Source organism: Danio rerio, chromosome 8, assembly GCF_049306965.1.
Source record: "Danio rerio strain Tuebingen ecotype United States chromosome 8, GRCz12tu, whole genome shotgun sequence".
NCBI lineage: Eukaryota > Metazoa > Chordata > Actinopteri > Cypriniformes > Danionidae > Danio > Danio rerio.
In genome coordinates, this window is record NC_133183.1 from 36,909,302 (window position 1) to 36,923,551 (window position 14,250).

At 41.5% G+C, this 14,250-nt stretch overlaps 2 protein-coding genes across 4 annotated transcripts; both read left to right on the forward strand.

Annotated features, from left to right (window-relative positions):
• Window positions 1-833: 833 nt before the first annotated feature.
• Window positions 834-4,259, forward strand: LOC141375708 (E3 ubiquitin-protein ligase RBBP6-like). 2 transcript variants are annotated; one of them, XM_073910605.1, is made up of 7 exons: window positions 845-1,383; window positions 1,577-1,673; window positions 1,777-1,852; window positions 1,999-2,087; window positions 2,164-2,224; window positions 2,327-2,466; window positions 2,562-4,253. In XM_073910605.1, exons 1-7 carry the CDS (start codon window positions 1,224-1,226, stop codon window positions 2,734-2,736), a joined length of 798 nt encoding a protein of 265 aa, XP_073766706.1. In that variant the 5' UTR covers window positions 845-1,223; the 3' UTR covers window positions 2,737-4,253. The 2 variants fall into 2 exon arrangements, with proteins under 2 accessions (XP_073766707.1, XP_073766706.1); XM_073910606.1 differs by lacking the exon at window positions 2,164-2,224 and having other exon boundaries at window positions 834-1,383; window positions 2,562-4,259.
• Window positions 4,260-9,340: 5,081 nt separating this feature from the next.
• Window positions 9,341-11,098, forward strand: LOC141375526 (E3 ubiquitin-protein ligase RBBP6-like). 2 transcript variants are annotated; one of them, XM_073909921.1, is made up of 7 exons: window positions 9,341-9,661; window positions 9,855-9,951; window positions 10,055-10,130; window positions 10,277-10,365; window positions 10,442-10,502; window positions 10,605-10,744; window positions 10,840-11,095. In XM_073909921.1, exons 1-7 carry the CDS (start codon window positions 9,502-9,504, stop codon window positions 11,009-11,011), a joined length of 795 nt encoding a protein of 264 aa, XP_073766022.1. In that variant the 5' UTR covers window positions 9,341-9,501; the 3' UTR covers window positions 11,012-11,095. The 2 variants fall into 2 exon arrangements, with proteins under 2 accessions (XP_073766022.1, XP_073766023.1); XM_073909922.1 differs by lacking the exon at window positions 10,442-10,502 and having other exon boundaries at window positions 10,840-11,098.
• Window positions 11,099-14,250: the final 3,152 nt, after the last annotated feature.

A 14,250-nucleotide genomic window follows, 5' to 3' on the forward strand; every position in this document is an offset into this window, starting at 1 on the left:
CAAGATGGCGGGCTGGACTTGGTTAACTTTAGATTTTACACAAATCTCATTGTTTTTTTTTTCACCTAAAATAGTAATTAAAACATCCAAGATGTGTTTTGCCTCATCAAAATGTGGAATTTGATCAGCAAACTACTCATTCTAAGACAACTATGCCTTGGGCTAAATGACTTGGCTTCAAGTACGATGCCACACGATTCAGAAATGAAGGTACAGACTGCACAAACAGATAAACGACATGATGCATCTCATTTCACCACAACTAAAGGCAGCGACAAAAAAAAAGTCAAGCTCTCACGATGATGACATTTCTCATGCAACCCTTTAGCAAGCCTACATAGTATTTATGCCTAAAAGTCACTGCATGGGTAAATAAGAAACAAGCAACACACACACACACACATATATATATATATATATATATATATCCATGGGCCACTGTAAAGTAATATGGTTCTGTCATAACGTTTTGAATGAAAATCTGCATTTGGATAAGACACCTTTAGTATAGTTTTGATTTTAAGGCATAATAAAGATCAAATGCAAGTACGAGTGGATTTACATTGAAAATTTCAAACGCATCAAGAAAACCATGTGCTAAGGAAATTTCAAACCATTTGGAACGCACAGAGACGAGCTTTTGTGCAAAAATGAACTTAAAGGTGCCTTTAAAAAAGTGTCAAAGTACTTTTGAAAACAAAAAAGCAAACCCCCAATAGGTGGCAGCAAGAGGCCGCTTTATTTGAGTAAAGCATTGAACGATTCATTCAGCCAAAGAAGCCAATAGGATGAACGGACAGTTGAATCAATCCCTGAATCATCGACTCACCCGAGTCTTCTTGGCGAAGGCCTGAATCGTTCGTGCAGGGAAACGTCGCTGTGTATTATTCAGAGATGGCCAACTGTTCTGCTGTTTATTTTATTATACTTATCGCAATGATTTTACTACTACTATCAATAAAATTAATATTAATAATGATAATATTGCCGGAAGTTGTACAGCGCATGCGTCACGTGTTCATCATCAGCATCCATGACAACCGTCCTGTGGGTGTTGTTTGAATCTCGCTGTGTCGATTGGCATCTGATCTCTGCGTCCTCCGTGACAATTTTTCCAGATTATCGATATTATTGATCGTTGGATACGTCGATTGATCGCCTGCTGTTCCCATCACTCAGGTTTGACCCTTTTTATTACGCTGTGCTTTGTGTTTGTGTTCAGTATGTCTTGTGTTCACTACAGGTTCCAGAGTCGACTCACCTACGACTCGCTCCAGTTTGAAGGCCTCAACATCAGCGCGGGGGAGCTGAAGCGGCAGATCATGAGGAGCAAGAGGCTGAAGTTCTGCCAGCTGAAGATCAGCAACGCCCAGACTGATGAAGGTGAGTTGAGGAAAAGACACTTCAATTGTTCTACGCTAACATTAGATGCGTTATATCAGACACTTCTGGAAGCTGTAAGGTGGTGCTGATGCTGACATGTAGGGATGTTTTGACTGTTTTAAAAGGCTAATGGCTCTCAAAGTATACCGTGCTCCATAATTATGTGCTGATTCTGATTTTATTTTGCTGTCAGAATACACAGATGATGCTCTCATCCCTAAAAACACGTCGGTCATCATCAGACGGATCCCTGCGGCGGGACTGAAGTCCTCAAACAGAAGATTTGTTGGGTAAGTGCTGTGAAATGAGCACACGCGTCCTCTGTTAGATGTTATATGAAGACTCCTGGTCTGTCCCTGGTGTTTTAGTCACACAAGCTCCTTTGTTTTGCAGACATCAAGCTGGACGCTGGCGTGAACCTTCACCTAGAGCTGATCCTTCACTCCTCTCACTGGAGCAGTTGTTGAAGGTATTGAACAAATGAATAGCACAATAGCAAAACGCAATGTAAAGCACACAATATACGCACACGCACTCAGCTTCTTAGGGAGATTTGAGATTGTTTGAAGGGTTGAGGGTGAAAAAGATTCAAATGTGCAAATGCCTGTGAAACAGACTGAGAATCTGGCTGAGGCAAAGGCGTCAGAGGAGGACAAGCTGAAAGCGGTGATGTACCAGTCCAGCCTGTGCTACTACTCCAGCAGGTGAGCGTTCAGACACTGACAGGTTTGCTTTGTGAGAGATGTCTGAGCTGATTCTCATGGTTCTGATGTTCACTAGTGAGGCCATGAGGCTGCTTGGGATCCCGGGACACCACATTAGGCACTGCCCCACTAATGTGGTAACTGGGTTTTCCAAGCTCACGGTTGCTGTGAACTTAAGCTCTTGTCCTCATCAGTCAGATTGTTTGCTCAGAGTTTGACTGTCACTCCTCAATTCACAGGGCAGCCGCTCCGCGCCGCACAAGCGCATCCGGAAGAGCACAGGGATTCCCCGCAGCTTCCTGTTGGAGGTGGACGACCCAGACCGAAAGGGAGTCATGATAGACGGCAGCGGCAGATACGTCATTCCCATCATAGACGCGTGAGTAAACTGTACTTGGCATAGCCGCATGTTCTAGTGTTTGTCCAAATCTCACATGATGTCTGCTTGTGTGTGTTTGCGCTCGATCTGTTCAGTGAGACCTATGCTGCTGAGAAGAGAAAGAGGCCGTCCTTCTCCTGCCAGACCGAGCCTTTGCCCTCCTCATCCTCAGCAGGTGCGGCATCTTCGGTCCGGGACGCCGGAGGGAAACGGTCCCGCTCCCCATCTTCACCAGAGACGCGCGGCGACCAGAAGACACCACGTCGCTGAGAGACCTTCATCCAAGAGACCTGGAGCCGACGTGTAAATATTGTACATAGTTTATTAATAAAAGATAAAAAAGATTATAGCCGCATGAACTGTGTGGACTGGTTAACCTTCACTCCAGCAGTGCAACACACACACACACACACACACACACACACACACACACACACACGAATGAATTCATAAACACAATATTATGAAGTTTTGCTTTAATTTAGGAAAAGAGAAACTCTTCTGGGCTAAAATCTGATGGGTTTTTTTCAGCGTTCTTACTTCAGTCTTTAATGTCAGGTGATCCTTTAAATGTCAGTGTAAAGTGTTGAGTACACTATTAGTGCTCAGTCGTGTTTTTCATAGTTACCAGTGCCGATGGAGTTTTTTAAAGCGTCATATTCTGCTGGAAACGGTTCATTTGAATGGTAATGTCCCATAAGCGGAGGTCTTGTGAGTAACTTCACAAGTCGGTCAAAGTCTACACCGGTGACAAGCTCATCTACTCCCAGAACCTGCTACTCTCTACCTACACGTTGTCAGCTGATGTTTCAAAACCTCAACACTCGCATACAGAACAGCCTCAGCGTCTGCACCTCTTATCGGCACTAGCTGCAAGTCTACACCCCCTCTGTCCAGAAGTGAGCACAGCCTCTTGGTACCATCCCAGCAAGCATTTTTTTTGGGGTGTTTAAAGGTGCCAACTGACCATAAAAAGTAAAAATGACTCATTTTATCTCATCCCAACAGGGAAACCACCAACAATAAAGAATGAGTTACTATCTGGTGTCATGGCTTTGCAATTAAAACAAGTTTAGTTATAATGGAGGTCATTGGGGGCAAAAACAGCCACTTGAACAATATGAACAATACATAAGGGTTAAAAGTCTAATAGACGGCTTGGTTAAAACCAGGCTAAATCTAGGCTGTCAGTGAGTGTGCACCCCTAACCCCGCCTCTCACAGTGACCTCACTAGCTCCGCTGAGTGCTTTGTGTCTCAGATTGCATGCAAGTCTGCAGCCAGATACTGCTGGAAGCTAGTCATCAAATACACAGGAACGAATGACTACACGTGTCAATCTGTCTATTAAACTATCTAATCTGTCTAGTCAGTCTTTTATTATCTTTTATATGCAAAAATATTCATTCATAAAAACATATGTATATATGAACACTGGGTCAAATAGGGTCCGTGCATTTTAAATCTAATAACAAAAATAACCCAATGTTGGTTTTGTCCATATTTAAATGAACGTGTGTAAACGCACGCTTTGATCAAACCTTTTATTCCCCTTGATGATATTGTGCTTTTTTTTTTCCCTCAATGCCATCCAAAGTTTCAATGTTTGGCCGTGTCTGCCATATCTGTTTTGTTTAAAAAAAAAAAAGGAAAAAAAAGGAATGCATCGGTTCCTGCATGTAGAATTCAGAAATCTCATGGCATTGAAAGAAAACTGGCAGCAGTTGAGTGCCGAGGTCAAAGGTCAGATGAGCAGGCATCACACCTGATAAACACCTGGGGCAACTGTACAGTAAAAAAAAAAAAATAAAAAAAAAAAAACAAGATTAAGAAATATTGCTTTAATTTGAGAGAGACAAAAAAAACTCTTCCGTGTTAAAATTTGATGTTCCTCCAGCGTTCTTACTTCAGTCAAACAATCTTAATGCACTCTGTCTCACTGAAACCTGGCTGAAACAAAATGACTATATTAGCTTAAATGAAGCAACTCCTCCAGGATTCTTATATAAACATGAGGCTCGTCAAACTGGTCGTGGTGGTGGAGTTGCATCAATCTTTAGTGATTTCCTTAATATTAAACAGAGAAACGGACTTATGTTTAGCTCCTTTGAAGTATTATCGCTTAATGTTCAGCTTCCAGATACTATACAAAAACCTATGTTATCTCTCGCTTTAATCACTATATATAGACTCCCAGGACCCTATGTCAAATTTCTAAAAGAATTTTCTGATTTTATTTCTGACTTACTAGTCAAAACTGATAAAATGCTAATTGTAGGTGACTTTAACATCCACATAGATGACGCTAATGATACATTAGGACTCGCGTTTATGGATTTAATACACTCACTTGGGATAAAGCAAAACGTTGTGGGCCCAACCCATCGCTTAAAGCATACATTAGATCTAATTCTGTCTTATGGAATCGAGGTTATTGACGTAGACATTATACCACAAAGTGATAATATTACAGATCACTACCTCTTACTATATAAGCTGTGTTTACCTGAAATCAGCAAACCCGCTCCAATACTCCGCCCTGGTAGAACTATTGTTCCGTCAACTAAAGATGAATTTATCAATAACTTACCTGATCTTTCTCTATTTCGTAATGCACCCGCAAACTCAAATGATCTTGATGTAGTAACCAGCAGTATGGATGCCATCTTTACTAGCACACTAAATACTGTGGCACCCATCAAATTAAAAAAGGCTAGAGAGATTAAAACTATACCATGGTATAATAGTCATACTCGTGCGCTCAAAACAGCAACCCGCGCCCTGGAACGTAAATGGAAAAAAACTAATTTAGAGGTCTTTAGAATTGCGTACAAAGACAGTATGTCCAGCTATAGGAGGGCTCTAAAATCTGGCAGGACCGAACACCTGCGCAAACTGATAGAAAATAATCATAACAATCCTAGATTTTTATTTAACACCATCTCTAAATTAGCTAATAATCGGTCATCCTTGGAACAAACTACTCCACCGTAAATTAGTAGTGATGACTTCATGAATTTTTTCAGTAATAAAATAGAAGGCTTTAGACAAAAAATAGGAGATGCCAAACTTTCTGCACCGGCTTATACTCCAAATCCTGTAAATATTTCATTAAATCATAATAATAACCTACACTGCTTCAAAATCATAGAACATGAAGAGTTAGTAAAAATTATAAATAGCTCTAAACCAGCTACGTGTATGCTGGACTCAATTCCAACAAAATTACTGAAAGAGCTGCTACCTGCTATAGGAGAACCTCTTCTTAACATTATCAACTCTTCTTTATCTATAGGCCATGTTCCAAACTCTTACAAGCTAGCTGTTATTAAGCCTATTATTAAGAAACCGCAACTAGACACCAACAACTTAGCTAACTATAGGCCTATTTCAAATCTTCCATTTATGTCTAAAATACTAGAAAAAGTTGTTTCCACTCAATTATGCTCTTTTCTGCAGACGAACAATATTTTTGAAGTGTTTCAGTCAGGTTTCAGGGCTCACCACAGTACAGAAACCGCCTTAGTGAAAATAACCAACGATTTACTCTTAGCTGCTGACCGAGGGTGCGTCTCGCTATTAGTTTTACTCGATCTTAGTGCGGCATTTGATACCATAGACCACAATATCCTCATAAATCGCTTAAAGTCTACAGGTGTCCAGGGACAGGCTATACAATGGTTTAAGTCATACTTAACTGACCGCTACCAGTTTGTGAATCTTAATGGACAGCCTTCACAAATCTGCCCAGTAAAGTATGGGGTGCCTCAAGGATCAGTTTTAGGCCCTTTACTGTTTACAATTTATATGCTACCTCTGGGAGACATTATTAGAAGACATGGGATCAGCTTTCACTGCTATGCAAATGATACTCAATTATATATTTCAACTAAACCTGACGAGACGTCTGAACTTTCTAAACTAACTGAGTGTATCAAAGACATCAAAGACTGGATGACCAACAATTTTCTTCTCTTAAACTCCGACAAAACAGAATTGTTACTTATTGGGCCTAAATCTTGCACACAGCAGATCTCGCAACTCAATTTACAATTAGAAGGATACAAAGTTAGCTTTAGCTCTACTATAAAAGATTTGGGTGTCATATTTGACAGCAATCTAACTTTTAAAAACCATATATCCCATGTCACTAAAACTGCCTTCTTTCATCTGAGAAATATCGCTAAATTACGAAATATGCTATCCATCTCAGATGCAGAAAAGCTAGTCCATGCTTTTATGACTTCGAGACTGGATTACTGTAATGCTCTATTTGCTGGCTGCCCAGCATCCTCTATTAACAAACTTCAATTAGTACAAAATGCAGCAGCCAGAGTTCTGACCAGGTCTAGAAAATATGATCATATAACCCCAATTTTATCCTCCTTACACTGGCTGCCTGTTAAGTTTCGTATTGAATTTAAAATATTACTTCTCACCTATAAAGCTCTAAATAATCTAGCTCCTGTTTATCTAACCAACCTTCTGTCTCGCTACAAACCAACTCGCTCTTTAAGATCTCAAAATTCAGGGCTTCTGGTAGTACCTAGAATAGCAAAATCAAGTAAAGGAGGTCGAGCCTTCTCTTTCATGGCTCCTACACTCTGGAATAGCCTTCCTGATAACGTCCGAGGCTCAGACACACTCTCCCAGTTCAAAACTAGATTAAAGACCTATCTGTTTAGTAAAGCATACACTCAATGCATCACCTAGCGGGTTCCACACTGGCTTCTACATCTTGCTTATACACACTATGAACAGCAGCTACGCTAATTATTTTCTTTATTCTCTATTTTCACCTGGGGATACTCATCCCGAGGTCCTCAGATTATGCGGAGTCACTGATTGGATCCAAGACCAGCGACGTGATGATCCCAAGGATTCCATATCCGGGACCAGGCCATATCCTGAGCTGCTGCTGCGCTGATGGTCGTGGGGAGTGGAGAACATGAGTCTGATTCCAGCGACGCTCCAGGGACAGACGAGTCTTCGCTGAGGCCATCTTCCAGCCTAAACCACGACGAATGAAGTTCTGCACTAGACTTTTGGCCAGCGGAGAAATTAAAATGGTCGTGCCCAACTGAGTCTGGTTCTCTCAAGGTTTTTTTTCTTCACTCCCATCAGGTGAAGTTTTTTTTCCCTCTCCGCTGTGGCCACTGCCTCGCATGATTCAGGATTGGTAGAGCTACGCATCGATGAATTGGCTCTTCAGTGTTTGAACTCTCAGTAATGATTAAATCACACTGAACTGAGCTAAACTGAACTGAACTTAAACACTAAAAACTGAACTACACTGTTCCAGTTACTGAACCACACTGTTCCAGTTACTATGACCATTTATGTGAAGCTGCTTTGACACAATCTACATTGTAAAAGCGCTATACAAATAAAGCTGAATTGAATTGAATTGAATAATGTCAGGTGATCCTTCAAATGTCAGTGTAAATTGTTGAGTGTACCATTAGTGCTCAGTCGTGTTTTTCATAGTTACCAGTGCCAATGGAGTTTTTTTTTTTAGAGCGTCATATTCTGCTGGAAAAGTTTCATTTTAATGGTAATATGCCATGAGCGGAGGTGTATGAGTAACTTCACAAGTTGACCATAGTCTAGAGCGATGACATGCTCATCTACTCCCAGAACCTGGCAGAACGAAATGTTGCAGCTCGTCCGGTCTTCAATGATGAGCCCAAAAGAGGCCACTTCACAGAGCCGGCCCAAGGCTTAAGAGAACTGAGAGGCAGGACAAGATGGCGGGCTGGACTTGGTTAACTTTAGATTTTACACAAATCTCATTGTTTTGTTTTTCACCTAAAATAGTAATTAAAACATCCAAGATGTGTTTTGCCTCATCAAAATGTGGAATTTGATCAGCAAACTACTCATTCTAAGACAACTATGCCTTGGGCTAAATGACTTGGCTTCAAGTACGATGCCACACGATTCAGAAATGAAGGTACAGACTGCACAAACAGATAAACGACATGATGCATCTCATTTCACCACAACTAAAGGCAGCGACAAAAAAAAGTCAAGCTCTCACGATGATGACATTTCTCATGCAACCCTTTAGCAAGCCTACATAGTATTTATGCCTAAAAGTCACTGCATGGGTAAATAAGAAACAAGCAACACACACACACACGCACACACACACACACACACATATATATATATATATATATATATATATATATATATATATATATATATATATATATATATATATATATATATATATATATATATATATCCATGGGCCACTGTAAAGTAATATGGTTCTGTCATAACGTTTTGAATGAAAATCTGCATTTGGATAAGACACCTTTAGTATAGTTTTGATTTTAAGGCATAATAAAGATCAAATGCAAGTACGAGTGGATTTACATTGAAAATTTCAAACGCATCAAGAAAACCATGTGCTAAGGAAATTTCAAACCATTTGGAACGCACAGAGACGAGCTTTTGTGCAAAAATGAACTTAAAGGTGCCTTTAAAAAAGTGTCAAAGTACTTTTGAAAACAAAAAAGCAAACCCCCAATAGGTGGCAGCAAGAGGCCGCTTTATTTGAGTAAAGCATTGAACGATTCATTCAGCCAAAGAAGCCAATAGGATGAACGGACAGATGAATCAATCCCTGAATCATCGACTCACCCGAGTCTTCTTGGCGAAGGCCTGAATCGTTCGTGCAGGGAAACGTCGCTGTGTATTATTCAGAGATGGCCAACTGTTCTGCTGTTTATTTTATTATACTTATCGCAATGATTTTACTACTACTATCAATAAAATTAATATTAATAATGATAATATTGCCGGAAGTTGTACAGCGCATGCGTCACGTGTTCATCATCAGCATCCATGACAACCGTCCTGTGGGTGTTGTTTGAATCTCGCTGTGTCGATTGGCATCTGATCTCTGCGTCCTCCGTGACAATTTTTCCAGATTATTGATCGTTGGATACGTCGATTGATCGCCTGCTGTTCCCATCACTCAGGTTTGACCCTTTTTATTACGCTGTGCTTTGTGTTTGTGTTCAGTATGTCTTGTGTTCACTACAGGTTCCAGAGTCGACTCACCTACGACTCGCTCCAGTTTGAAGGCCTCAACATCAGCGCGGGGGAGCTGAAGCGGCAGATCATGAGGAGCAAGAGGCTGAAGTTCTGCCAGCTGAAGATCAGCAACGCCCAGACTGATGAAGGTGAGTTGAGGAAAAGACACTTCAACTGTTCTACGCTAACATTAGATGCGTTATATCAGACACTTCTGGAAGCTGTAAGGTGGTGCTGATGCTGACATGTAGGGATGTTTTGACTGTTTTAAAAGGCTAATGGCTCTCAAAGTATACCGTGCTCCATAATTATGTGCTGATTCTGATTTTATTTTGCTGTCAGAATACACAGATGATGCTCTCATCCCTAAAAACACGTCGGTCATCATCAGACGGATCCCTGCGGCGGGACTGAAGTCCTCAAACAGAAGATTTGTTGGGTAAGTGCTGTGAAATGAGCACACGCGTCCTCTGTTAGATGTTATATGAAGACTCCTGGTCTGTCCCTGGTGTTTTAGTCACACAAGCTCCTTTGTTTTGCAGACATCAAGCTGGACGCTGGCGTGAACCTTCACCTAGAGCTGATCCTTCACTCCTCTCACTGGAGCAGTTGTTGAAGGTATTGAACAAATGAATAGCACAATAGCAAAACGCAATGTAAAGCACACAATATACGCACACGCACTCAGCTTCTTAGGGAGATTTGAGATTGTTTGAAGGGTTGAGGGTGAAAAAGATTCAAATGTGCAAATGCCTGTGAAACAGACTGAGAATCTGGCTGAGGCAAAGGCGTCAGAGGAGGACAAGCTGAAAGCGGTGATGTACCAGTCCAGCCTGTGCTACTACTCCAGCAGGTGAGCGTTCAGACACTGACAGGTTTGCTTTGTGAGAGATGTCTGAGCTGATTCTCATGGTTCTGATGTTCACTAGTGAGGCCATGAGGCTGCTTGGGATCCCGGGACACCACATTAGGCACTGCCCCACTAATGTGGTAACTGGGTTTTCCAAGCTCACGGTTGCTGTGAACTTGAGCTCTTGTCCTCATCAGTCAGATTGTTTGCTCCGAGTTTGACTGTCACTCCTCAATTCACAGGGCAGCCGCTCCGCGCCGCACAAGCGCATCCGGAAGAGCACAGGGATTCCCCGCAGCTTCCTGTTGGAGGTGGACGACCCAGACCGAAAGGGAGTCATGATAGACGGCAGCGGCAGATACGTCATTCCCATCATAGACGCGTGAGTAAACTGTACTTGGCATAGCCGCATGTTCTAGTGTTTGTCCAAATCTCACATGATGTCTGCTTGTGTGTGTTTGCGCTCGATCTGTTCAGTGAGGCCTATGCTGCTGAGAAGAGAAAGCCGTCCTTCTCCTGCCAGACCGAGCCTTTGCCCTCCTCGTCCTCAGCAGGTGCGGCATCTTCGGTCCGGGACGCCGGAGGGAAACGGTCCCGCTCCCCATCTTTACCAGAGACGCGCGGCGACCAGAAGAGACCACGTCGCTGAGAGACCTTCATCCAAGAGACCTGGAGCCGACGTGTAAATATTGTACATAGTTTATTAATAAAAGATAATAAAGATTATAGCCGCATGAACTGTGTGGACTGGTTAACCTTCACTCCAGCAGTGCAACACACACATACACACACACACACACACACACACACACACACACACACGAATGAATTCATAAACACAATATCATGAAGTTTTGCTTTAATTTAGGAAAAGAGAAACTCTTCTGGGCTAAAATCTGATGGGTTTTTTTCAGCGTTCTTACTTCAGTCTTTAATGTCAGGTGATCCTTCAAATGTCAGTGTAAAGTGTTGAGTACACTATTAGTGCTCAGTCGTGTTTTTCATAGTTACCAGTGCCGATGGAGTTTTTTGAAGCGTCATATTCTGCTGGAAACGTTTCATTTGAATGGTAATGTCCCATAAGCGGAGGTCTTGTGAGTAACTTCACAAGTCGGTCAAAGTCTACACCGGTGACAAGCTCATCTACTCCCAGAACCTGCTACTCTCTACCTACATGCTGTCAGCTGATGTTTCAAAACCTCAACACTCGCATACAGAACAGCCTCAGCGTCTGCACCACTTATCGGCACTAGCTGCAAGTCTACACCCCCTCTGTCCAGAAGTGAGCACAGCCTCTTGGTACCATCCCAGCAAGCATTTTTTTGGGGTGTTTAAAGGTGCCAACTGACCATCAAAAGTAAAAATGACTCATTTTATCTCATCCCAACAGGGAAACCACCAACAATAAAGAATGAGTTACTATCTGGTGTCATGGCTTTGCAATTAAAACAAGTTTAGTTATAATGGAGGTCGTTGGGGGCAAAAAACAGCCACTTGAACAATATGAACAATACATAAGGGTTAAAAGTCTAATAGACGGCTTGGTTAAAACCAGGCTAAATCTAGGCTGTCAGTGAGTGTGCACCCCTAACCCCGCCTCTCACAGTGACCTCACTAGCTCCGCTGAGTGCTTTGTGTCTCAGATTGCATGCAAGTCTGCAGCCAGATACTGCTGGAAGCTAGTCATCAAATACACAGGAACGAATGACTACACGTGTCAATCTGTCTATTAAACTATCTAATCTGTCTAGTCAGTCTTTTATTATCTTTTATATGCAAAAATATTCATTCATAAAAACATATGTATATATGAACACTGGGTCAAATAGGGTCCGTGCATTTTAAATCTAATAACAAAAGTAACCCAATGTTGGTTTTGTCCATATTTAAATGAACGTGTGTAAACGCACGCTTTGATCAAACCTTTTATTCCCCTTGATGATATTGTGCTTTTTTTTCCCCTCAATGCCCTCCAAAGTTTCAATGTTTGGCCGTGTCTGCCATATCTGTTTTGTTTAAAAAAAAAAAAGGAAAAAAAAGGAATGCATCGGTTCCTGCATGTAGAATTCAGAAATCTCATGGCATTGAAAGAAAACTGGCAGCAGTTGAGTGCCGAGGTCAAAGGTCAGATGAGCAGGCATCACACCTGATAAACACCTGGGGCAACTGTACAGTAAAAAAAAACAAAAAAACAACAAGATTAAGAAATATTGCTTTAATTTGAGAGAGACAAAAAAAACTCTTCCGTGTTAAAATTTGATGTTCCTCCAGCGTTCTTACGTCAGTCTTTAATGTCAGGTGATCCTTCAAATGTCAGTGTAAATTGTTGAGTGTACCATTAGTGCTCAGTCGTGTTTTTCATAGTTACCAGTGCCGATGGAGTTTTTTTTTTTAGAGCGTCATATTCTGCTGGAAAAGTTCCATTTTAATGGTAATATGCCATGAGCGGAGGTGTATGAGTAACTTCACAAGTTGACCATAGTCTAGAGCGATGACATGCTCATCTACTCCCAGAACCTGGCAGAACGAAATGTTGCAGCTCGTCCGGTCTTCAATGATGAGCCCAAAAGAGGCCACTTCACAGAGCCGGCCCAAGGCTTAAGAGAACTGAGAGGCAGGACAAGATGGCGGGCTGGACTTGGTTAACTTTAGATTTTACACAAATCTCATTGTTTTGTTTTTCACCTAAAATAGTAATTAAAACATCCAAGATGTGTTTTGCCTCATCAAAATGTGGAATTTGATCAGCAAACTACTCATTCTAAGACAACTATGCCTTGGGCTAAATGACTTGGCTTCAAGTACGATGCCACACGATTCAGAAATGAAGGTACAGACTGCACAAACAGATAAACGACATGATGCATCTCATTTCACCACAACTAAAGGCAGCGACAAAAAAAAAGTCAAGCTCTCACGATGATGACATTTCTCATGCAACCCTTTAGCAAGCCTACATAGTATTTATGCCTAAAAGTCACTGCATGGGTAAATAAGAAACAAGCAACACACACACACATATATATATATATATCCATGGGCCACTGTAAAGTAATATGGTTCTGTCATAACGTTTTGAATGAAAATCTGCATTTGGATAAGACACCTTTAGTATAGTTTTGATTTTAAGGCATAATAAAGATCAAATGCAAGTACGAGTGGATTTACATTGAAAATTTCAAACGCATCAAGAAAACCATGTGCTAAGGAAATTTCAAACCATTTGGAACGCACAGAGACGAGCTTTTGTGCAAAAATGAACTTAAAGGTGCCTTTAAAAAAGTGTCAAAGTACTTTTGAAAACAAAAAAGCAAACCCCCAATAGGTGGCAGCAAGAGGCCGCTTTATTTGAGTAAAGCATTGAACGATTCATTCAGCCAAAGAAGCCAATAGGATGAACGGACAGTTGAATCAATCCCTGAATCATCGACTCACCCGAGTCTTCTTGGCGAAGGCCTGAATCGTTCGTGCAGGGAAACGTCGCTGTGTATTATTCAGAGATGGCCAACTGTTCTGCTGTTTATTTTATTATACTTATCGCAATGATTTTACTACTACTATCAATAAAATTAATATTAATAATGATAATATTGCCGGAAGTTGTACAGCGCATGCGTCACGTGTTCATCACAATGACTGTAAAAAATATGGACGACGCGACAGCCCTTTTTCCCATTGAACGCCTTGAGGGCAAAACGCCTGCTTGACGGGCACAAACTGTCGCAAAAGACTGCTGAAATTGGAGCCAGACATGCGCAGAAGGATTGTCTGCTGGAGCCAGAGGAGGAGCCGCGAAAATGAGCAGAGTCGAGCTTCCAATCAAACGCTTTATGTAAAATCAACTACGCCCCCCGAACTTCTCAGCATGCGTTTGCTGTCATATCAACA